This window comes from Dromiciops gliroides, chromosome 1, assembly GCF_019393635.1.
Source record: "Dromiciops gliroides isolate mDroGli1 chromosome 1, mDroGli1.pri, whole genome shotgun sequence".
NCBI classification, from domain to species: Eukaryota; Metazoa; Chordata; class Mammalia; order Microbiotheria; family Microbiotheriidae; genus Dromiciops; species Dromiciops gliroides.
The window spans coordinates 68,107,057-68,132,436 of record NC_057861.1 but is presented as its reverse complement, the minus strand read 5'-3'; the positions used below and the strand labels follow the sequence as shown (position 1 = coordinate 68,132,436).

At 40.2% G+C, this 25,380-nt stretch overlaps 1 protein-coding gene across 7 annotated transcripts in view; it reads left to right on the top strand.

Annotated features, from left to right (window-relative positions):
* The first annotated feature begins 1,788 nt into the window (after window positions 1-1,788).
* Window positions 1,789-25,380, top strand: part of MLLT1 (MLLT1 super elongation complex subunit) — a 100,283-nt gene continuing 76,691 nt past the window's right edge. For all 7 annotated transcript variants that reach the window (XR_006356380.1, XM_044003311.1, XM_044003305.1 and 4 more), the window contains exons 1-3: window positions 1,789-1,929; window positions 8,063-8,243; window positions 21,511-21,593. Coding sequence is in view for 6 of the 7 variants with exons in the window: in XM_044003311.1 (XP_043859246.1) it covers window positions 1,918-1,929; window positions 8,063-8,243; window positions 21,511-21,593 (276 nt within the window). In the remaining variant the exon portion in view is untranslated. The remainder of the gene's footprint in view (window positions 1,930-8,062; window positions 8,244-21,510; window positions 21,594-25,380) is intronic.

The window sequence follows — 25,380 nt, the reverse complement described above, 5'->3', positions numbered from 1 at the left end:
AATGTTTATTATTTCTGAAAATTAAAAAAAATTAAAAATAAAGTCGATATGGAGAGGCAATAAAGTTGCTGGTGAAACCCAGTTGTTAATATTAGTTGCACAGGCAGCAAGGTGGTGCACTTCAGAGTCAGCAACACTAGAGTTCAAGTGCAGTCTGAAACCACAGCTGCATGATCCTGGGCAAGTCACTTAACCTCTCTCACCCTAAGTTTCCCTATCTGGAAAATGGGGATAATCATAGCACCTTTCTCATAGAGTTGTTGTAAAGATTATATGGGATAAGCAAATTTTAAAGTGCCGTATCAGTGCGAGTTATTATTATTAATAATTACTACTCTGCCCAAGTTAAAGGATGCTCCTTTCTTTTGACAATCCAGAAAATGATTTCTTGATCCACTTTGTAAAGGATTTTGTTGTCGGGTATCTGTTGTGCCAAAACTAGATATTAATACATTTTTAAAAAATACATTGATTTAATTTGAAGTATGCTATGGAATCTTTTGGACCTGTTTCTTCTTCATCAGCATCACCATTGCTCTAACTTATACAGCACTAACCCTAGGAGAGAGGTGCTATTATTATCTTCATTGTACAGCTGAGGAAACTGAGACAGATAGCAGTTAAGTGATTTGCCCCTGCCCAGAGTTACACAACTATCAAGTGGCTAAAGTTAGGTTTGAACGAAGGTCTTCCTGACACTGGCAGGCTATCCACTGCCCCAGGGCGTCTTCCCTTTCTGCAGTAGTAGACTGGTGATATATGAAAGGGCACAGAATTGTCCATGTAGACAATTTTGCAAATGCTTAACCCCATTGTAATGAGTGAGGTCTTCAAATTTGGGGTAGGGAAGTCTCACGTTAGCTCGTATCGGTGTGTGGTTGAAATGGGGTGAAAACCATTAGCTGGAGTTCAGGAGGAAGAGGTATGGTGGTCAGTAGTCAGGGTCATTTTGGAATCCACTGGGATGGCGGGTGGTCCCCTTGGACTCTGGGTGTGGCATGCTGGAAAGAATCCTGGCTGTGGATTGAGGAGAGCCTGGAGGTGAGTCCCTTGGGGAGGTAGATGTGCATAAAAGAACATGCCCTCTCTAGGCTCCGCTTTCCCCGCATCTGTAGGGCGAGGAGGTGGGAAAGCGGGGATCTAAATTCCGGGGTTCTGGGTTTTCATCCATTGTGGAGAAAGGGCTGTACTCAGGCATTTATTCCCACTCCGCAAGGTGGCCTTCAGAAGGTTAAGGTTCATAGGAAGAGGAAGGTTTTCCTCCACGCTTCCCAAACCCTCCCCCTCAACCGGTCCACGCGGGGCTGAACCTCGTGGCCCTTGCATTCTCCTGGGCGGAGCTGACGGCCCGTACGGAGCCCAGAAACCCGGGAGAGGCGGCACCCCCTGCCGGCTGCGGGCTGTGGGCTGCACCCGCCCCTCCTCCCGCCTTCCTCTCCCTCTCTCTGCCTCCCTCCCTCCACGTGCGCCGCACACCTCTTAATCCCCAGAGCCTCTCCCTCCCCTCAGTCCCTCGCCTCTATCGGCCCCCTCGCCCCGCCCCTCCTGAAACCTGTCTCCTATTGGCTGCCGGCCTCGTCCCTCCGACCGCAGTCGGGTTCCCCCAGGATGGCCGGAAGACCCGCCCCCCAAACGCCAGCCCCGGCTGCTCAGTGGCCGCTGCTGCCGTCAGTTCGGTCGGCCGGGGCCCGAGGAGGCGGCGGGGGCCGCGGTCGGTTCGCGACCCGGGTCGTGTCGGTTTCCGGTTCCGCGGGGCGGGCGGCGGGCGGGCGGCCGGGGAGCGGCGGCGGCGGCGGCGCCTGACAGACAATGAGGGCGGCGGGCCGGCCGTGAGCTGAGGCGGCGGCTGCGGCTGCGAGAAGGAACAGGAGGAGGCGGACGACGCGGGGCCCGGGGGGCGGGGGCGGGGCGCCAGCCATGGACAATCAGGTGAGGAGGTGCCACCGGGCCCGGAGTCCCTTACCCCGCACGCCCCCCGCCCTGGCCCGGTCCCCGGCTCCCTGTCCGCACTTCCCTTCCTCGGAGCTCCGGGTCCCCAGCCCTTCTCCCCCTCCCTCCAGACTGCCCCAGTTCCTGGGCCACGGAGCCCCCTCCTCCCCGGAGCCCGTCCCCTCCCCCTCCCCTTCCCGGTGCTGGCCCGGTCGTTCTATGCCCCAGTCTTCCCTCCACCTCCCGCCCTTGTGGGGAGGGTGTGCTTCGCTTTCATTAGGCACCCCGCCTTGGCGCCTCCCTCCCAAATCGGGGCCATCTCCTCTCAAAAAAAAAAAAAAAAGCCCAAACCTTTACGATTACCCATCCCCCCAACCCAAATCCAGTGGTCCTCGCTTGTCTCTTACACACACACACACACACACACACACACACACACACTCACACACACTCACGCACGCACGCACACACTCACTCACTCCACCCTCCCTTAAAACTAGGACCTCTTCCTCCCCTTATTCCCAACAATTAAATTAAAAAAAAAATCTCCCGGCTTCTTTCTTCAAAAACACGGGGGTCGTTTTCCACACCTTCCACCTTCACGCCCACTCTCCCGTATTTTCCTACTTTTTACCCTTGTCTCCCCACTCTCCTTCAAAACCTCAGGGGTCACCTCTCCCGTATACCTTCAAAACCCGGGGTCATCCATAGAATTAGGGAATGGGATCAGATGGCTTCAGAGGTCCCTTCCCTTCCAAGCTCTTGATATATTATCCTATGATCTTTTCTCCTCCACTTTCAAACCCCCCCCCCCCCCCCCGGGATCATTCCCCCCTCCACTCCTGACTCAGCCAATCTATAGAACCTTCCCAGTGTCATCTTTTTCCCACCTTCACCCTTTCCTCTTCTAAAACCCAGCTCCCCTTTTCAAACACTCAAGCCTGGCTTACTCCCCAAATTTGAGACCACTTCTTAATGCCCCCCTCATCCTCTTTGTCTCAGAAAACTGGGCTCATCTTTCTCCCTTGTCCCTCTAAACTCGGTCGTTCTTCCCAATCCCCTCTCCCTTGGGTTGTCCTAGGGGGTGGGGGAATTTGATGGGGAAGTTAGGTTGGAATATCCATGCTGTTAAGTAAGACAAGGTCACAGTGTTGAGGAAATGATTGATGGTAACTTTTTGGGGGGGGGGGCAGGGAACAGTAGTGTTGTTTCAAGGCATTGGTGTTTCAGGTTAATTAACTTATACAAGCATTTTTTTAGTCACTGTAGAAAGATCAAAATGTGTGGGTTTGCTGCTGATTGACCATTGCCTTTTTAGCTTAAGAGGGGGTATGTATTCTTTTCCTCACTGGTGAAATGTGCCAGGTTGAAGGACTCAAGGGTTCCACGTGAAAGGTAGTGTGGAGTTTATTTTGGGAAAGTAAGAATTTATAGCAGTTCATTGATGTTTTCAACAGAAAGCTTTGTGAGCTTGCAAACTCCTGCAGAAGTAACGGCTTGCTACACCTCTGACCTATATTGAGAGTTGTTGGTTGTTTTTTCCCCCCTGCAAAATATCCTGAACTGCAGCCCAGTACCTACCTGATAATTGGCACAATCCTGATGATGTTTGCAACCTTTGGGATTATGCTCTCTCTATTACTTCAGAAATTCTTACCCATCTTGAAGGAACTACACACTTTTATCCATTCAGCTAATATCCTGGAAAAAACCACATTTGTATTCTCCAGAATGCTTTTTATGTATCTCACCTCAGTGAACTGAGTTGTAAGACACCAGGTTGGTTGCAAGGAGGAACATCCTAACAATTAGAGCCATCCAAAAGTGGAATGGCCTCTCTGGGAAGTGGGTATTCTCTCTATCTTGAGGTCTTTAAGCAAACCCTGGTTGATATAAAGAGGATTCTTGTTCAGATATGGGTTGGATCAGATAGTCTGTAGCATCCCAACTCTGAGATTGTGAGTATGAAATAATGTATTACAACTCTTGGGATTGTTAATCCCTTCAACTGTCCACCATTGAGTAGAAAATGGCATGAGACAGCCAGAGTTTAGTGGGGGTGCTGGCCACCAGTGGTCCCCAAACCCATGATTTGGGCATTTATCTGCCATCTATGGCAGTCAGCAAAAGGTTTCTGACCCTTTGCATTGTTCCTGCCCCTGAGCCAACATTCCTTAGTATTACATATTTGGCCGAGAAGAGTAAATGATGTTGTCTTTGTACGTGTAATCAAGTGACTCTTCTGTATGGTCCCCTAACTATCCAAAGGTCCAAAGTACTGAGGGGGTAATTTGGAGAAGTTTGGTTTGTGCTGACATTAAAGGGTCACTGAAGCATTACTTTCCCCATCTTTATTATCCACATAGGGGTAGCTTATTGAGGGTATTATTGCTCCCAATTTATAGATCCAATAGGATTTAGCAGAATCAAAAGGGAAGTAATGCAGTCCTTTCTCTTACAAGGGAATGGGATTGTTTTATTCTAGGGAATTAGATGCAATAACAAAACTTAAAAGATAATTATATCACTTGGTAATGTGTGAATTCCCAAAGGAAAGTACATCTGTTAAAAAGAATTCCCACTAGAAATTCATGGGAAGTGTTGTATATAAACTAGTGGATAAAGACCTTCCTGTGGGGCTCAGGATTAGGGGATACAGCATTTATAATGTTGAAGCAAAAAGGATCTGATAATTTCCATCTCCCTTGTTGCTTTCAGAGTTCCACTCTTGAAGTATCTGTTGGCATTGGTGTGGGAGAACCAGGAGTGTTTGGAAATGGCCCAAAAAGCTGTTTGATTTATTTTCTTTTGTTCTTTTGAGGGAAAGGGGATCCTCACAAAAGCTGAGGGATGGTAGTAAATAGGAAGTAATTTTCAGCTAATGATTGTGAGGGCCTTGCATGGTACTTTCTATCAGATGGTGTTGATACCTGTAAAGAATTTCACCATCGTTCCCTTAACCACTCCTATATTAAGGAGCAAATTAAATTCTCAGACCTTCCAAGCTGACTTAACCATTTGTTTGCTTCTGCTATCTACCCTTTATAAGAACTGTATAAGGAAATAACTAAATGGATTGAACAATAACCCAAATCACAAATATATGTGAGGTTCCAAAGTATTTTCCTTACAACAACCATGTGATATAGGTAGTGCAAGCATTATCCTCTTTATCGATAAGGAAACTGAAACTCAAAGAGATTGGATGGCTGTGATCACACTGCTAGTGTGTGAAGTGGGATTAGAACCCAAGTCTCTTGGCTCCAAGTCCAGCACTGAGTATACTATGTAATGTTGCTTTTTTGTTCTAACATTCAAAGAAATGATCAAAAGATCAGGAGGTGGAATAAAGATTGGGTGGAATATAAATACTATTCTACCATCCTGGATATGGAATTGATTCCCCACCCCCAACATATGATCTGGCCACAAGCCAGCAACACATTATAATTAGAAAATGAATTGTAATTAACTAGGTTGACAAATGACAAATTTCTCATCTTAACCTATCATTTTGTGCCTTGAACAACTAAATGCTTCATCATTGCTTAATTCCTTCTTCTGTATGGCAGGAAAGAGATGAAGTGTCTTTGGGCTCACATTCTTTTATTTTATGGTACAGTTATCAGTGCAATTCTTCTCACCTACCCTTTGGTGAATAAGTGACACATATATTGCAGGCTGAGGCAGTGTTACTTCCTAACATGGTCAGGTCAAGAAGCAATTAAAAGCCAAATTATTTCTGGCCAGAATCTGATGTCCAGCCTTTGGACAACATTGACTGGGTTGGACTAGGTTGCTGTTGCAAAGGAGACTGGCATTTATGCCATGCCTTCATTCTGGCACATGAATTGAAATAATAGCCTGCCGCTGCCTCCAAGCTGCCTGTTGACTTTGGCTGGGGAGGCTTATTTTGGCTCTTACGTTTTCCCCCCTGATTAAATTGCTTTCTCCCATTCTTTTCCAGTAACTGTATCGCAACATGTATGTCCTGTAGAGGACCCCAAATTTAATCACAAATACCAGAAAGCCAATGGGTAATTTGTTAAGCGTTGTGAATGGGTGAACAAAGGATACTAACAGTGGTATGATGTTTGAATACTGTGTGTTGAATGAGTGAATTCTAGAAACATTTATTAAGTGCCTAGTATGTGCAAGGCCCTGAAGCAAAACCCTGTGGGCAATACAAAGATTAGTAAAATGTGGTCCCTATCCTCAAGGAGATTTTCTGAGAATCTTAATACTTAGAATATCAAACAGTCTACAAAGAGTTCAAAGCATTTTGCAGATACATATTTTTGCCTCTAATCTTTCTAGCAGCTTAGTTGAGAAAAAAAAGTAGGGAAAGTAGCTTTGTAATCATTATGGCTCATACCCAGGTACAGACTTATTTGCTATTGTAATCAGTGGATAAGATTTTTGTTTACTACAGATACATAGTGATGGATGATTCTCAAATTTACCTGTCCATCCATACCTTTTCTTTCATTCCATATTGACTGTTTAGCATTATACTTGGATATCCACCAACACCTGGAACTTAACGTGTGTAAACCAATCTTATCCTCTCCCTAGCACCACCATCTTGATTCTTTCAGTCTTCCAAATATGACATAGTTCTATTTGACTTTCTCTACCAGTTCCGAACCCACAGCTCTTCCTTGATAATATTTTACATGGAACTACAAGAATATATAGTTAGATTATTGTTTCCATTATATCATTCAGGAACTTACTTCAGTAGCCATTTCTACAAGATCAGGCCTAAAAGCATAAAATTTGATGCCCTCTACCAATTATAATCTTCTCTGTAGCTTATTCCCCTCATTTTTTATTTCTCAGTAGGACTCTTCTTTCTATTCTCCCCAGCTCCAAACCTTACAAGTGCTTTTCCACACGTGGACTGCTCCTATACTTTTCTGCCAGTCAGCTTTCTTACCATCTTAAAAGATGATAAATAGAAAGATAGAGAAATAGATGGATAGATAGATAGATGGATGCCTTCCGCACACCTATATTTTCTGGGGAAAGGGCCAAAAGAAAAATACCCTTCCCCGTGGTAAAGAAAAACAACCAAGCAAAAACATCTAGTAAGTATAGTGACTGCATCTGTCTGACCATGGTTTACAACATTTTGTCATAGTAGATCCTTTCCTCTGTCATAAGGAAGACGGACTGTCTTTTCCAACACTGTCCCAGTCTCCTCCCTCTAGGAACAGTTTCCTGATGACTTATCACATTCATGTACTTACCACATTCTGCTTTATATTATTTTTGTTTGTGTCCATGTTTTAGCTCTATTACTAAGCTCCATGAGGGCAAGGACTTGGACTTATTTATCTTTGTGTTTCCCACAACATTTAGCACCCAGGGCATTGTGGAATAGTAGGTGCTTAGTAAACTTCAGTTCAGTGAATGAATTAAGCTGACTGACTGATTATCCTGTCTGTCTTCCCTGCACTTAAATTACCCATTGTACTTGTTTTTGTGTTGCTTTATGCTTTTCCTCCATGGATGTACTTACAGCTTGCTCTACAACTGTGGTGTTAGCTTTTTAGGAGCTGTGGGGATATTTGTTTCTGTTTTTGTTTTTTTTAATGGAGTGATTTGCATACAGTGGGCTTTTAATAAATGGTGCTGATTGGCTGATGTGGTGATGACCCTTTCAAATAGGAATTTTAAGTATAACTGTAAAAGCACTTGGTTTCTTCATATTTAAGTGATAAATCCGGTCTCTGTAGTTAAGTGAGCTATGCTGCTGATTGCAGCTATAATGTGAAAATGAGTTGGTTCATTTTTGCCTTTACATCCTCTTGGGTAATCAAAATTTTGCTTTGAAAACTTACAGCTGATGTTTTTGTTCATAATATGCATGCCTGAAAAGTAACTCTTTGTTCTCTATTTGGGGTGAAGGAGAGTGTAAAGGCATAAGTTAATCCAAGAACATAGATGGCTTGAAGGTATATTGGAATTATGTAGGAAGCTTTTTGTATAGTTTCTTTGCTAACCTCTCTGTTTTTTAGAAGACCATGTGTGACATTTTAGAGTCCCAGCTTGTTAACCCTTCCCTACCACATTCTTCTGTTGGTTGTTTTGTGTTGGCCCCAGTCAAACTTTTTTCCCCCCTTTTTAGTGCACTGTACAGGTGAAGCTAGAGCTGGGACACCGAGCCCAGCTGAGGAAGAAGCCCACCACTGAGGGATTCACTCATGACTGGATGGTGTTTGTTCGAGGTCCAGAGCAATGTGACATCCAACACTTCGTGGAAAGAGTGGTGTTTCGGCTACATGATAGCTTTCCAAAACCCAAACGGGGTGAGTGCTGTCCAGGTTCTCATAATCTTGCCTGGAATGGATGTAACATCAAACTCCTTAGTCTTCAGATATTTTCAATTTTGTTCCAACTTTTTCCAAGGGAACAGAAAAAAAAAAATATATATATATATATATATAAAATACATTCATTTTAGAGGGCTTATCTCTGGGCACTCTTGTTTAGAAGGAGATTAGACAGGATATGACCTTTGATTGAAGAATAAATGCTTTTTCTTTTTCTTATTTGGACCATTAGAGCATACATTCTTTAACATTTAAATTCTAGGAAAAAGGAAAAGGACACAGTGACTGATGAATGAAATTGTTCCTTAGTTTTTTAGCACAAGTGAAGAGTAACATGATGGTCCAAATTCATTTCTATTTGCTTATATAATTTTATAATTCAGGATGGTTATTTTGAGACTAGACAAAATAATGAAAACAAGCACATAAAATGAAAAATGAAAGCTCATTTTAACTCTGCTTGCTTTCTTGTGTTCAGCTTCACTGTTACAAAATGGAAAGCATTACCTCTCAGAATGATGTCAAACTTCAGCAAATGTTGATCTTTTTATTCAACTTGCTGTGTGACTCATTTTCACTGGATATACAGAGACAGTAATGGTAATTATTTTTTAATGTAATGCTCTTTCTTGATAGCTAAGCCTGAGTGTGAGGGGAGAACCTCTAACCTTCCTTTTGAGCTTAAGCTGCTGATTGAATTCTAAGAGTAAACAGATATGTCAATAATGAAGTAAATGGAACAGGTGGTAATGTCAACAAAGAGATGAAAGTAATGTGGATAATCCCTGAATAATTGAGCAAGAATAGGGGGTAGCAATAGGTAGTATTTAGGGATGAGAAAAGCACTAGGCATAGTTTAGAATAGATTTGTGGTGGCCAGATAACCTTTTCCTCTTTTTTCCTACGGTATCTCATATATTAAATTTTACCTTGAGGGCAGAGGCTGCCCTGACATAGTGCTTTGTATGTACTGGGTAACTAATAATTGTTTTGGCCTAAGTACTAACCCATTTTCATTCTTTCCCTGCTCATCTTTTCCCACCATTCCCAGTTTTCACTTCTTTTTCCCCCTAAGAGACCTAACCCAATAGATGCATGGGCTCTTTCTTGAATCTGCTGTGTTCCAGGTTATCAGCTGTTAAAAACTAACAAAAACAGAAGACACCTTCATTTTCACTCACCTCCCTCCTTATTAGGATTATGGGATCATAGGGATTACAGGTGGAAGGAATTTTGAGGGATCATCTAGTCTAGTCAGTTTATTTATATATAGGAAAATGAAGCTCAGGGAGGTAAAGGGACTTGCCTATGGTCAAGCAGATAGTAATTAGTTAAATTGGAATTTAAACCCATGTCCCTTCCAAATCCAGTAACTTTCCCTATATACCACAATTTCTTCTCTCCTCTCTCATTTTCTCCTCCTTGAGTCAATAAGAATTGGGGCAGGATATGGTAGTTACTTGGAAAAAAACTCCCATTACTAGTTTTTCCTTTCCTTTCCTACTGCAATCAGTTAAAGAACTGCCAGTAAATGAAGCTTGCCAGGGTTGAATTCTGCACTTGTTCCCTTCCATAGGTGATCGTGGGGACTGTTATTATTTGTGGAGAAGTGAGGTAACCTAATAGGTTAGGGGGAAAGAAAGGCTGGGTTGGTTTAGAATATGGAAAACTGGTTCCCAGATTATCAAGGGTGACTTTAATTCCTTTTCTAGGGCTCCTGCCCTTCTGTGTTGTAGCATTTTTGAGAGCAGTCATAAGAATGGTGTAGCTGAGGTAATATGGCATTTTTAGAGGGCCTGATCCATCAAATCTAAACTGTCTAATAACTATAGTAACAACAACAGTTATAAATGGATTTTTATCATGTTCTATGTACATATTTATTCGTCAGTTAATAAGATGAAATCTAATAGAGATAAATCTAAAGTTCTCTTCTTGTATTCAAAAAAATCAATTATACAGGTATTCTAAGTCTACCACTTAATACCTTTCTGTCGAGGCAAATTGTTTAATGACTTTTTTCCCTCACTTCCCTCATCTATAAAATGAGGTAGTTGGAGCAGGTGATCTCTAAACTTCATTCCACCACTAAATTCCAAAGTGATAATAGCTGGTCCAACCACAGCACCTCTTACTCAGTAAACTCCGTTGACTCCAGGGTCAAATACAAAATCCTCTGTTTGACTTTCAAAGCCTTTAATAATCTACCCTAAGCCCCACCTTTCCAGTTTTCTTATTACTCACTCCCCACCATGTATTCTTCAGTTGACACTGGCCTCTTTGCTGTTCCATGAACAAAACATTCCATCTCTCTTCTCCTTCCTTTCCCTCAGACTGTCTCCTGTCTCTGAAATGTTCTCCCTCCTCATTTTTGCCTGTTAGCTTCCCTGGCTTCCTTTAAATCTCAACTAAAATCCCATTTTCCTTTTATCTGTCTGTCTGTCTATCTATCTAACTTTCTTTTTCTTTTTTTTCTTGGTAGCATTTTATTTTCCAATTACATGTAAAGATTGTTTTTAACATTCATTTTGGTAAGATTTTGAGTTCCAAATTTTTCTCCCTCCCTTTCCCCTTCCCAAGATGGCAAGCAGTCAGATATATTTTTGTACACATACACACATAAAATCATGTTATACATATTTCCATATCAGTCATGTTGTAAAAGAATCAAAACAAAGGGGGGAAACTACAAGAAAGAAAAAATAACAACAAATAAAGTGAAAAGTCTACTTTGATCTGCATTCAGACTCCATAGTTCTTTTTCTGGATGTGGAGAGCATTTCCCATCATAAGTCTTATGGAATTGCCATGGATCGTTGTATTGCTGAGAAGAGAGAAGGCTTTCACAATTTATCATCACACAATGTTGCTGTTATTGTCTACAACATTCTCCTGGTTCTGCTCATTTCATTCAGCATATGTTCGTGTCAGTCTTTCCAGGTTTTTCTGAAATCCTCCTGCTCATCATTTCTTACAGCACAATAGTATTCAGTCACATTCATATACCACAACTTGTTCAGCTATTCCCCAGTTGATGGGCATGTGCTCAATGTTCAATTCTTTGCCACCACAAACAGAGCTGCTATAAATATTTTTGTACATGTGGATCCTTTTACCTTTTTTTATGATCTCTTGGGGATATACACCTAATAGTGGTATTGCTGGGTGAAAGGGTATACACAGTTTTATAGCCCTTTGGGCATAGTTCTAAATTGCTACAGAATGGTTAGATCAATTCACAATGCTAACAACAATATATTAGTGTTCCAATTTTCCCCACATCTTTTCCAACATTATCATAAAATCCCACCTTCCTCAGGAAGCTTTTCCCAACTCCTCTTAGTTTTAGTTTCTTCCCTCTTTTATTTCCTTTTTATCCTATGTATAGGATAGTTCTTCACTTCATAGTCATTCATATGTTGTGTTTCCTCTTAGATTGTGAGTAATTTGGAGGCAGGAACTGTCTTTTGCCTCTTTTTATATCCCCAGTGATTACAAGAGTGCCTGGCATATAACATATTCTTAATGTTTATTGATTGACATATAGTGGGCACCACATTATAGGAAGGACATTAAATATATTGGAACTTGTGTAGAGAAGGGCAACCAAAATAGTGAGAAGATAGTAGACTAGAGCATATGAGAGTTGGTTGAAGGAACTGGTTTAGCCGAGAGAAAGATGACTTAGAGACCCATGATAGCTGTTTTAAAGTAAAGTACTGTTATTTGGTTCCTGTTGTTTGTCCTTCATTCTTGGAAGAGGACCATGACATCAGGTGATGTCATGACTTGCACTCAATTGGATTTAAGTGAGGGAGGGCTGTGCAAGGTCACCAACCTCACTCTGTCCTCCAGAGCCATCTGGGTCCAGTGGTAAGATAAGTATCAGGTCAACTGGAGGTGGCCCCAGATGTTTTAAGGCAATTGTGGTTAAGTGACTTAGGTTTCTGAGATGAGAATCAGGTCCTCTTGACTCCAGGGCCAGTGCACTATCCACTGCACCACCTAGCTGCCCCCCAAAAGGAGAGAGTAGACTTATTCAAAAGGTGCTATATCCTCATTCTAAGATTAACATATTTCTACTTCTTTCTCTTCTAATACTGGTGATAATAAGACTCCCTGGCTGCCTAGGGGACTTGCTACTATTTCCCTCATCTCTCATCCCTGTCTACCTCAGTGCTACCCTCCTCAGATTCTTTTCCAGTTCTGTTCTCCCTTTCCATTGTATTCTTGGAAGCTCCCATTTTATAACTGACAACATTTTCTTCATCTTAGTGTTTTTTCTGGCATTCTCAGAACACTAACTTCTTCTAGATTTGGATATACCGTCTTTCATACCTAGCAACCTATTGGGTCAGGAAGAGGAGCAGGCATACTCCTTGCTTCTCACTGCACCTTCTAGAATTTCCCTTTGCATTGGTCATTGAGCAACTATATATATATATATAAACAGACACACATATGTTGATAGTGACATAGAAAGAATGCTGGATTTGGAATCAGGACACACAGGTAGTAAGTGGCTGAATCCAAATTAGAATGTGGGTCCTAATAGATATGAAAACATCCATTCAGAGTTTCATCTACTTCAAGTGATACGTTCATTTATATTGTTTTAGTTGTCATGTATATGCTTCCTTTGTTTCTGCCTTTTTCATTCTTCATTAGTCACACAATTTTTCCCATGAAGAAATTTTCTCAATTTCTCATTTGTTATTTCTTACTACACAAGAATGTTCACAAGAGTATACACAAGGATCATGGGCACCTCACATTCAAGGTATTTCAAACAATTTATCTGTCCCCCCAAATCCACCACTTTCTTATACCCCATTTGTGCAGTCACAGAGTTCATAGCATAAGGAAAGTCCTTCTGAACTCTTTACTTTATTTTCTGAACTCTTTACCTTAGTCAATCAGTTACCAAGTCTTGTTGATTTTCCCTCAACACATCTCACTGGTCACTAATCTAGTTTGGGTCCTTATCACTCCTTGCCTAGTCTATTTCAATAGCCTCTTTTTTTCTTTTTTTTGGTGGGGCAATGGGGGTTAAGTGACTTGCCCAGGGTCACACAGCTAGTAAGTGTCAAGTGTCTGAGACCAGATTTGAACTCAGATTCTCCTGAATCCAGGGCCAGTACTTTATCCATTGTTTAGCCCCCTCAATAGCCTCTTAATTGATCTCTCTCTTTTCAGTTTCTCCCCTCTCTAATCCATCTTATACATAGCTTCCAAAATGATATTCCTAAAGCATAGGGTCTTATCATGTCTCTCCCTTGCTTAAGAATCTCCACTGGCTCCTTATAGTCTGAGAATAGCCTTTTAAAAACCATCACAATCTGGTTCCAACTTATTTTTCCAAATCATTTCATATTACTTATGTATTCTTTGTAGGCGCCAAACTGGCCCCTTGCTGTTCTCTATAGATGGCATTCTATTTCTTACCTCTATGCCTTTTCAGAGACTTGCTCCTATCTAGAATGTGATCTCTCTCTCTTCACTCTTCCTTTTGGAATACCTAGTTGTTTTCCAGGTTCAGTTTTTTTTTTTCAGGTTCAGTTTTAATGCCCTTTAATGCCTCCTACCCAAGACCTTTGTTGATCTCCTCTGCCCTTTCTTCTCCTGAAACCCTCTTCACTCCCAACCCAGTTGCTTGTGCTTTTTTCTCCCTGGAATTGTTTTGTATACTTTTTTTTTAATGAAAGGAGCAATATTTTTATTTTACAGTTACATGTAGAGATAGTTTTCAACATTTGTTTGTTTGGTTTTTTTTTCTCTTTGCGGGGCAATGGGAGTTAAGTGACTTGTCCAAGGTAGTTAGTAAGTATCAAGTGTCCGAGGCCGGATTTGAACTCAGGTACTCCTGAGTCCAGGGCTGGTGCTTTATCCACTGCGCCACCTAGCTGCCCTCAACATTTGTTTTTATAAGATTTCTAGTTTCAAATTTTTCTCCCTCCTCCCTCCCCAGGACAGCAAGCAATCTGATATAGGTTACATATGTACAATCACATTAAACATATTTCTGCATTAGTCGTGCTGTGAAAGAAGAATCAGAGCAAAAAGGAAAAATCTCAAAAAAGAAAAACAAAAAAACCCCCAGAAATAGTATCTTTCAATCTGCGTCTAGATTCCATAGTTCTTTTTTTCTGGATTTGGTGATCTTTTTCCATCATGAGCCCTTTGGAACTATCTTGGACCATTGTATTGCTGAGAAGAGTCAAGTCTACACACAATGTTGTTGATACTGTATCCAATGGTCTGGTTCTGCTCATCTCACTCAGCATCAGTTCATGTAAGTCCTTCCAGGTTTCTCTGAAATCTGCCTGCTTATCGTTTCTTATAGTACAATAGTATTCCATTACATTCATATACCATTACTTGTTCAGCCATTCCCCAATTGATGAGTATCCCCTCAATTTCCAATTCCTTGCCACCACAAAAAGAGCAGCTATAAATATTTTTGTACATTTGGGTCCTTTTCCCTTTTTTATGCTCTCTTTGGGAAAAAGACCTAATAGTGGTATTGCTGGGTCAAAGGGTATGCACAGCTTTATATCCCTTTGGGCATAGTTCCAAGTTGCTCTCCAGAATGGTTGGATTAGTTCACAGCTCCACCAACAATGCATTAGTGTTCCAATTTTTCCACAGGTTCTCCAACATTTATTATTTTTGTTTTTTGTCATATTAGCCAATCTGATAGGTGTTGGGTAGTACCTCAAAGTTGTTTTAATTTGCATTTCTCTTATTAATAGTGATTTAGAGCATTTTTTCATGTGGCAACATAAATAACTTTGATTTCTTCATCAGAAAATTGCCTGTTCATATCCTTTGATCATTTCTCAATTGGTGAATGACTTGGATTCTTATAAGTTTGATTTAGTTCCTGATATATTTTAGAAATGAGGCCTTTATCAGAAATACTGGTTATAAAAATTGTTTCCCAGCTTTCTGCCTCCCTTCTAATTTTGGATGCATTGCTTCTGTTTGTACAAAAACTTCTTAATTTAATGTAATCAAAATCATCCATTTTGCATTTTATAATATTCTCTATCTCTTGTTTGGTCGTAAACTGTTCTCCTTTCCATAAATCTAAGAGGTAAACCATTCCTTCCTCTCCTAATTTACCTGTGGTATCACCTTTTATGTCTAAATCATGTACCCATTTTGACCTTATTTTAGTATAAGGTGTAAGATGTTGGTCTATGCCTAGTTTCTGCCATACTATCTTCAGTTTTCCCAGCAGTTTTTGTCAAATACTGAGTTCCTATCCCAGAAGCTGGAGTCTTTGGGTTTATCAAATAGTACATTACTAAAGTCATTTACTACTGTGTCTCCTGTGCCTAACCTATTCCATTGATCCTCCACTCTATTAGTCCAGTACCAAATAGTTTTGACTACTGCCACTTTATAGTAAAGTTTCAGATTTGGGACACCTAGCCCACCCTCCTGTGCATTTTTTTCATTAGTTCCCTTGTGTATACTTTTTTTTTTTTTAAGTTATCTGGGTATAAGCTCCTTCAGGGAAGTGACTGTGTTTTGTTTCATCCCCGTTGAGCAAAGTGTGCTACACATGGTAGATGCTTAACAAATGCTTGTTGAATGAATAAATGAATGAATTTTGCTTGACTCCATCAGACAGAGCTATTAGCAGCAGGTGGAAGTTGGGGAGAACAGTTTAAGCTAAATGTGAGAAAACATTTCTAACAATGAGACATATGCAAAGGTGCAGTGATCTGCCTCACTCTTAACTCCTGAGGCATATCGTTCCACCTTAGTGGGTTCTGCTTCACTTGAGCTCTTTTTTGTTTTGGGACAGATTAAACATTTATTAAATGCTTGCTATGGGCTAGGCACTCTACTAATTGCTGGGGCTAATTAAAAAAAAATGTATATGTGTGCATATATATATATATATATATATAGAGAGAGAGAGAGAGAGAGAGAGAGAGAGAGAGAGAGAGGTGGTACAGTGGATGGAGCACTGGCCTTGAAGTTAGGAAGACTTGAGTTCAAATCTCACCTCACTTCACACTTACTAGCTGTGTGACTTTGGGCAAGTCACTTAACCGTAATTGCCTTAAAAAACATACAGGGCCATCTCCAGTCGTCCTGACCTTGCACAGCCCTCCCTCACTTAAATCCAATTCATTGCAAATCATGACATCACTTGATGTCATGGTCCTCTTCAAGAAGGAGGGACAAATAACAACAATAATAATACTGTGCGATATTATTATACATACTATAAAAATAATAGCTAACATTTATTTAGTACATACTATGTGCCTGCCACTATGCTAAGTGCTTTATAATTGTCTCATTTGACCCTCACAACCACCCTGGGAGGTAGGTGCTGTTATTTTGAACACTTTATAGATAAGGAAACTACAAGCAAAAAATGCAGGCAAGCAGGATAGTCCCGTTTCCTTAAAAATATATAATAAATTACACACTACTTTCAAAAACTGTCCTTTTTGTCTATGCTTCCTTCCATTTTCTTTCTCCATTTAAAAAATTTTTTTTCAGTGACTTTTGGGGGGGCGGGCATGCATTACTGTATCTAAGACTCCTCTCCCCTTAACTTTCCCAATTAAAAACCAAGATGGGGGGGCGGGGCTATGGGGGGTTAAGTGACTTGCCCAGGGTCACACAGCTAGTAAGTGTCAAGTGTCTGAGGCCGGATTTGAACTCAGGTCCTCCTGACTCCAGGGTCAGTGCTCTATCCACTGCGCCACCTAGCTGCCCCAAAAACCAAGATATTTTTTAAAAAGAAACAGTTGTAATCAATAAGCATAGTTGGGCAAAACAAATCCACACAGTGGCCATGGTCAAAAATGTATTTCTCTTTCTACATCTTGAGTCCATCACCTATCTATCAGAAGTTGGATAGTATCAATCTATGTCCTCTAGACGTATTTGATCATTTCTTTGATGAGAGTTTTTAACTCTTTCAAAATTGTTTTTCTTTACAGTGCTACTGTCTTAAGTTATTCTTTTGGTTCTGTTCTTTTCACTCTGTACCAGTCCATACTACTTACTACACTTTGAATTTATCTCTTTCATAAATTCTTATGGTGCAGTAATCCACTGCCTTCATATATCACTGTTTGCTCAGTGATTCCTCAATTGATAGGCACTGCCTTAGATTCCAGTTTGTGCTTTTTATTATTTTTTTTCTTTTAATTCCTCACTTAGTTTTTTTCTTTTAATTCCTCACTTAGTTTTTTTCTTTTAATTCCTCACTTAGTTTTTCTTTGGATGGTTTCCTTCAACAAGGATATTGAGGAGGGATTTCATTTCTCCTTAGTTCTGTGATCCTGTGTGTATAGAACATTTTGGTGGATAACATGGGGGGATGCCAGTGAATCAAAAGACAAGGTCTTTGCCCTTCTGAAGAGGTGTGGCATTGGTGACATTTAGTAAGCTGCTATGGATTTCTTCAAGTAAGTGGGGTTGAGCCAGCACTGGTACTGGAGGCCTTTCGTGATTATATCTAGAAGTGAAGCCACTGCTTGCTTTGTGATTTTAATGGGCACTCCTGTATACTTTGAGGTGCCATTAACTAGGTATAAGCCATTTAAGACTTCCTCAGGTTTTATAGCATTTAGCTCTTCATTGTCTGCTTTCTGATTTTATGATGTCTACTAGTCAAACATGTATCTCCCCTCCTCCCCTCTTAGAAAAAGTGGCTTAATAGAAAATGTACTGGCATTAGAGTCAGGAAAGCTAGCTTCAAGTTTTGCTGACTTTGTTTTGGAACATCACCTAGACATGCAGTTTCAGGCCCCTCTTCTACAGGGGAGGCAGGGGTATCTTGCCTACCTTATAGGGTTGTGGTAAGGTACATGGTTTATAAAATTTAGCATACTCTGGAGATTTCAACTGTTATTGTAAGTAGTAAATGAAAACAGTTGATTAACTCAATGATTGATTTAGGGTAAGCCTCAGTCTCCAAGAAAACCTGAATGAGAACTGGTGTCCCAGTTCAGTTTTTATATATAATAAGCAATGGACTTGTAGCAGATTGCTTCAGTAGCTTCCATGGCAGGTGTGAGTATGTTGATAAGAAATGGTTTATTACACAGAGAGGAGGCAAAAAAGAAAGTGAAGCTGAAGAGGACATTCAGGAACTATTCTAAGACCCCAGATTCTGATGCTTTTGACCTCATTTACATTTCACATTGCTACTTACAGAGAGGATGACTGAGTGCTAGAATATAGATAGTGTATACAGTAGAGAATAGAGATAGATTATAGTGAGGCCTTCACTACTCCTGCCAAAAACCTACTCTGCTGACTGGTTTAGGAAAGCCTCCATCCAAGGTCTTAGAGAAATTGACCACCTTAGTCTTAGTTCTCTTAATTTCTGGAGAAGTCAGGAGCACAGTTAAGCACAGCTGTGGGCTTGAGAATTGGCCTTTTTAGCAATGTATTGCTCTCCTCAAGTAAAGAAGGGGCTAGAATGTGCTACCCCACTTACGTGGTATTTTGTCTCAGGAGCAGCATAGTATATACTATCTCCCTGGAGTCAGTCAGGTAAGCCTGGGTTCAAATCTTACCTTAGCTTCTTATTATCTATATAACCTAAGCAAGTCACTTAATCTCTATAGACCTTAGTTTTTTTTGTAAAAATGAGGGGGTTGAATCTAGATAACCTCTATGATCAATTAGAAGAACCAGTGAAACTTTGCAGGAGAAATCAGGAATATTTGGCTGTATATGAAATCATCATTTTTATTGAAACACAGACTCTGGTACTTCAACTTTGACCTTTTTTTTATAGCAGTGATAATAGTTCAGTGAATTTTGTTTAATGGTTTATCAAGCATGTTATATTCTCTCATTGCAACTCCCCACATTAGTCCTAAGAGGTACAGGTATTTTTATGCTCTTTTTTTTTTTTTTGGTGGGGCAGCAGGGGTTAAGTGACTTGCCCAGGGTCACACAGCTAGTAAGTGTCAAGTGTCTGAGGCTGGATTTGAACTCAGGTCTTCCTGAATCTAGGGCTGGTGCTTAATCCACTGCGTCACCTAGCTGCCCCCTATGCTCATTTTTGGGATACAGAAACTGAGGCACCATGAAGTGAAGTGACTTGATGAAGGCAATGTAGCTAGTTAGTATCGGGATCTGGGGGAATTGCATATAGATCTATCTTCAGATTCTACATCCAGAACACACAGCATTCATCCTAGTGTATAACTGTCTTTTTTAGGAATTGCTTTATATAGAGAAATGGACAAAATTGTCTCATTTACAGAATTGGGGGTTAGAATGAATTTTAGCGGGGCAGCTGGGTGGCGCAGTGGATAGAGCACCAGCCCTGGAGTCAGGAGTACCTGGTTCAAGTCCAGCCTCAGACACTTAACACTTACTAGCTGTGTGACCCTGGGCAAGTCACTTAACCCCAATTGCCTCTCTAAAAAAAAAAAAAGAATTTTAGCTTTACAGAGAAGTCAGTCAACCAACAAGCATTTTTTTCAAGCACCTACTATGTTCTAGGTACTGTACTAAGCACTAGGGATGCAAAGACAAAAATGAAACAATTTTTCCTTTTAAGGATCTTACATTCTAATGGAGAAAACATGCATATACTTTATATATACATAGATGTATATGCATACATATGTGTGTATGTGTATATATAGTCACATAATATAACATGCAGAATGAATACAGGGTAGTTTTGGAAGGAGGGCACCAGTAGTCGGGAAGAATCAGGAAAGTCTTCATGTTGGAAGTCCTTTTTTTTTTTTAAGTAATATTTTATTTTCCCCCAGTTACATGCAAAAACAATTTTTAGCATTCAATTTTTTTTATTTAAAAATGTTTTTAAAAAAAAAATTTTTAAGCATTCACTTTTTAAAAATTTTGTGTTCCAAATTTTCTCTATTCCTCCCTCACCCTCCACCCGCCCAGATGGTAAGCAATTTGATATAGGTTATTCATGTTCAATCTTACAAAATATATTACCATATTAGTCATATTATGAAAGAAGACAGACCAAAGGCATAAAAATACAGAAAGTAAAAAATAGAATACTTAAATCTGCACTCAGACACCATCAGTTCTTTGTCTTTAGGCAGATAATATTTTTCATCATAAGTCCTTTGGAATTGTCTTGCAACATTGTATTGTGGAGAATAGCTAAGTCATTCACAGTTGATCATAGTATTACTGTTATTGTGTACGTTATTCTCCTGGTTCTGCTCAGTTCACTTGGTATCAGTTTATAATAAGTCTTTCCAGGTTTTTCTATAATTAGCCTGTTCAACATTTCTTATATGTAATATTCCATTACAATCATGTACCACAGCTTGTTCAGCCCAATTGATGGGCATCCCCTCAATTTCCAATTCTTTGCCAAAAGAGCTACTATAAATATTTTTGTACATATAAGTCCTTTCTCCTTTTTTAAAAATCTATTGGGGATATAGACCTAGTTGTGGTATTGCTGGATCAAAGGGTATGCACAGTTTTAAAGCCCTTTGGGCATAGTTGGGCATTGTTCTCCAGAATGGTTGGATCAGTTCCCAACTCTACCACATGTTCGAAGTCTTGAAGTGAGAGCTTGTCCCAAAATACTTCATACCAAAGATAAAACTTGCAAGGTGTGGTGAAATGGGCCATTGGCCCAAGTAGGGCTAGAATGACAGGAAACTTGCATTCTGCACTTCGTCCTGACTCTATGAACTTGGGCGAGTCCCTTCTTCTCCATGGGTTTCTCCTTCCCTATCTTTAAGAGGAAGTTATCGGACTAGAATAGGGGTTCTTAGCTCTTTTTGTGGCATGGGATCCCTTTGGCAGTCTGAGGAAGTCTATGAACTCTTTCAGAATAATGTCTTTAAATGTATTATATGTAAAATACATAAGATTAGGAAGGAAACTAATCATACTGAAATACTATTATTATAAGAAAAAGTTCACAGAACCCAGGTGAAGAACCCCTGGACTAGATGACTTCTAGATGATTCTAGCTGAGTCGGTTTTCTAGTGTTTATTTTTACCCCTTTAGACTCTTATAACTTTACCCTTCACAGATAACTAGTGTTTTGGGGCATGGAAAGGGGGATGTGGAATTTGATATTTTTGAATGAAAGCCCAGCCACACAAATCCCCTTATCATTGAAAAGGCAGCTAATTATCAAGTCAGCAGACAGTAAATAAGGTTGCTTGGAAAATAAAGCTGATACTGGCTAGGTAGTTATTGTTGGGAATTTAACATTTTCCAATTCTTCCTCCTTAGTGTGCAAAGAGCCCCCTTACAAAGTGGAGGAGTCTGGCTACGCGGGTTTCATCATGCCCATTGAAGTTCACTTCAAGAACAAGGTAAAGAATTTGCTGCCTTTGACTTTGTTTCTTCCTTGGCTAGATAGGGGGTTGGAGTTGTCTTGATTTTCCTGACTTTGAAGGGGCTTGGCTTTCTTCTGATAAGTAGAACTCAGTTCCAAGTCTGACCATTTGGGTATTTCCTTAAACAGCACAACCCCTTGTTTCATACCATGTAGATGTGTCTTCCTGAATTGCTGTACCCTAACCATACTTCTACTGGTCAGTTTTCTTCTGTGAAGCTTCTTTGACCTTAAGTCTATTCTCACATGACAGAGCACACAGCTTATTGCCTGCCCTGTGCTTGATTGCTTTTGGGCTTGGGTAGGGTTTCCTGAAGTTTGAACTCCAGCGGCCTCACCTGAGGGAACCCAGGATCACCTTCATGCCACAAGAAAGTTTTGGTGAAGGACTTAACTCAAAGGAATTAATACTTAACTATTAGTGTTGGGTGAAGAGTAGAGTTTCTTGGTCATTCATGCAACTTTCCATAGTGAATATCTTAGGATGAGTGAACTCAAAACAATTTTTTCAAAACATCGATCAACTTTAGAAAAGAGAGCTCCGGTACTTCACCCAACTGGAGGCTGGCCTGAACAGAAGCTGTGTGCTATTTCTACAGGAATCCATTCCATTATAGAACACCTGCTTTATGGAAACCTGGCCAGGTTCATATTGTCACTTTTAAGAGTTTAGAAAAGACTCATGTCTGTTTTGGTGGGAAACAGGCTTAGTGACTATTATGGGTTAAATCATTGAGTAGTATTAGTTCTCATGTGTAACAAAGCAAGAAAATGGTTTCTGAAAGAACATTCACTCAGACTTTGGACATATATTGAATTCCTGGTTGAAATAGCTCTTTCCAGCTAGCCACAAAGGTATTCTTTTTAATATATTTTTTTCAGTTAACAAGTATTTTTCTTTCCCTCCCAATGCCCCTGATTGAAAATAAAAACAGGGGCAGCTAGGTGGTGCAGTGGATAAAGCACCGGCCCTGGATTCAGGAGTACCTGAGTTCAAATCCGGCCTCAGACACTTGACACTTAACTAGCTGTGTGACCCTGGGCAAGTCACTTAACCCTCATAGCCGTGCAAAAAAAGAAAGAAAGAAAGAAAATAAAAACAAACCCTCTGTAACAAAAATGCATAAATAAGCAAAAGAAAAGTAAAATTAAAAATTAATAAAATGAAATTTAAATTTTTTAAAAAATAAAAAGAAATTCCTAGTTTTGATATGTTAAAATGTGTCTCAGTCTGCCTATTATTATCATTTAGCTATCAGTGGGTAGATAGCAGTCTTTCATTCATAGGGTAGGATTCATTCATTGGTCTTCTGGAAAGAGGATTGGTCTTAACAGTGTTCTTTAAAGTTATTATTTTATATATTTTTTTCTTAAGTCCTATTGTTTGGTGTTGGCAGATGGGGAACAGGAGAGATACACAGGGAATGGCATTGTTGTTATTTGGAGCTGGGACAATGTTTGCCCAGATAAATAAAATGTGGCTATCTTTGAATTAGTTTATTTTATGTGAAGGAACTGATTTAAGTCATGTTGACTAGGTTCTTTGAGTTGTGTTTAATACTCGTTTGGATTTTTGTTCCTAAATCATTTCTTTACTGTCAGCTACTGTCTGGCACAGTGGATAGGAAACTGAACCTGGAATCAGGAAGACCCCTGTTCAGATTTGGCCTCAAGCGCTTATCGATTGTAATCCTGGGCAAATTACCCCTGTGTTCCTCAAGTTTCCTCAATTGTAAAATGAGGGTAATAATACTACCTAGCTTCTGGAGTTTTGTGAGGTTCAAATGAGATATTTGTAGCTTGGCACAATACTGGGTGCTTAATAAACATTTGTTTTCTTCTACCTTTCCAACCAGTGTTTTATTTTGGAACTAATATTGCTCTATAGATGTGTTGGTTTATGGTGTCAGATGGCATGCTGAGACAGGAATCCACAAGTTCTAGCTGTCTATCTCAGTTTTGCCTAGTAAGTCTGCAAGCTTGTTACCACCCTATACTTCTCTTTCCTTGTTTGCTGGAATTTCCAAGTAGTAGTAGTGGTGGTGGTGGTAGTAGTAGTAGTAGTAGTAGCAGCAGCAGCAGCATTTTCTTCCTCTGGACAGAAATGATTCTGTCAGTCCTGTCCTCAAATAACAGAAAATGTGGAGAGATTACCCTTAGAAGTATATGAGATACTAGTTTGGTGGTTAAAGTGTGAATTATGGTGGAAAGATGCACCTGCTTTGCCTATTCCTTTATAAGTGATCTAACTTTGAGAGTACTTGTCAGAGCTAACTGTTAGTCCCTTGTTTATCTTCTCAGAAACCACAATATTAAACAGACTTGATTTATCGATTGATAGACTGTCTCATGTTGTTGTCTTGTAATGATTGGAATGACGCCACCTGCTGGAGACACTGTAGAAAAGTTCTGCCATGAAAGGAAGGTCTTTGAGGGCAAGAACATGCGTCTTTTCTTTGGCGTCAGGAAGTGACGTTTGCTAGTGGGAGGAAGAAGGAAGAGCCAGGCACTCTGTCTCGCTCTCTTTCTTGAGGACTCCGGTGGAGAAGGGAGCTAGAAATGCGCTCTCCCTTTAATAGATAGGAACCTAGGCCTTTCTCTCTCTCTCTTTATCAAATTCTTATTCTCCTTAATAAATGCTTAAAAGTCTAACTCTTGCTAAAGTTTATAATTTATTGGCGACCACTCCTTAGATATTTTAGACAGGGGCAGCTAGGTGGCGCAGTGGATAAAGCGCCAGCCCTGGATTCAGGAGTACCTGAGTTCAAACCCGGCCTCAGACACTTGACACTTACTAGCAGTGTGACCCTGGGCAAGTCACTTAACTCCCATTGCCCCGCAAAAAAAAACAAAAACAAACAAACAAAAAAACCCAATGGTAGATATTTTAGACAGTTTAGCTAGAATTTTAGCCCTTAACAGTCTCTTTGAACTTGATAGAAAAGAGAGACATGTAAGTTTCATTTGGAAACTGAATGGCCAGACTCTGATGGCTAGCAAACCTTATTTTTAAGGCTTTTGAAATTGGGAACCAGATTCTCAACTTGGAACTCCCAAGGTCAATTCCATCCAGTGACTGAGGACAGCAAATTGTCTTTGGAACCATTTCCATCTACCTTTTCTTTCTCTTCATTTGAGCCCTGGCCCGATTTGGAGTCATCCTACCTGCATACTCAGAGTACTTAAATGTTTGTTAACTCCTTCTTTATCTTTAGAGAGAAGTACCTGGTACTGGTGGTCACCAGTTTTATGATGTAAAAATGATGCAGAGAAGCAGATTGTGAAACAGTGCACTTACTGTTGTGTTTCTACTTTTGTACATACTTGATGTCATTGGCAGAAGTCATTGGATAAGTAGCTGAAAGTTTTTGTGAGATGAAATGTTACTTAGTAAAGAAAATTGGAGACTACCTGTATTGAGCAGTTGAGCTCCCTGAAGTCAAGCTCTCTAGTATAGTGTTATGTGTATAGAGTAAGCACTTAATATGTGCTTATTGAATTTAATATTTCTAAGTGAGATCCCAATCTTTGGGGATTTTAAAGTGCTTAATGGAATGATTTTAGCTATTATAATTATCTTTATTAGGTGCCTTATACCCCAAAGAAAGACTCAAGGGGAGCAAGGATGATATCTTATCAAAACTTCTTATCTTCCTAGTATCTAGTACAGTACATATAATGGTTGCATAGTAAATCTTTGTTTAGGCAGTTAGGTGGTACAGTGGATGGAGTGCTAGGCCTAGAGTCAAGAAGACTCCTCTTCT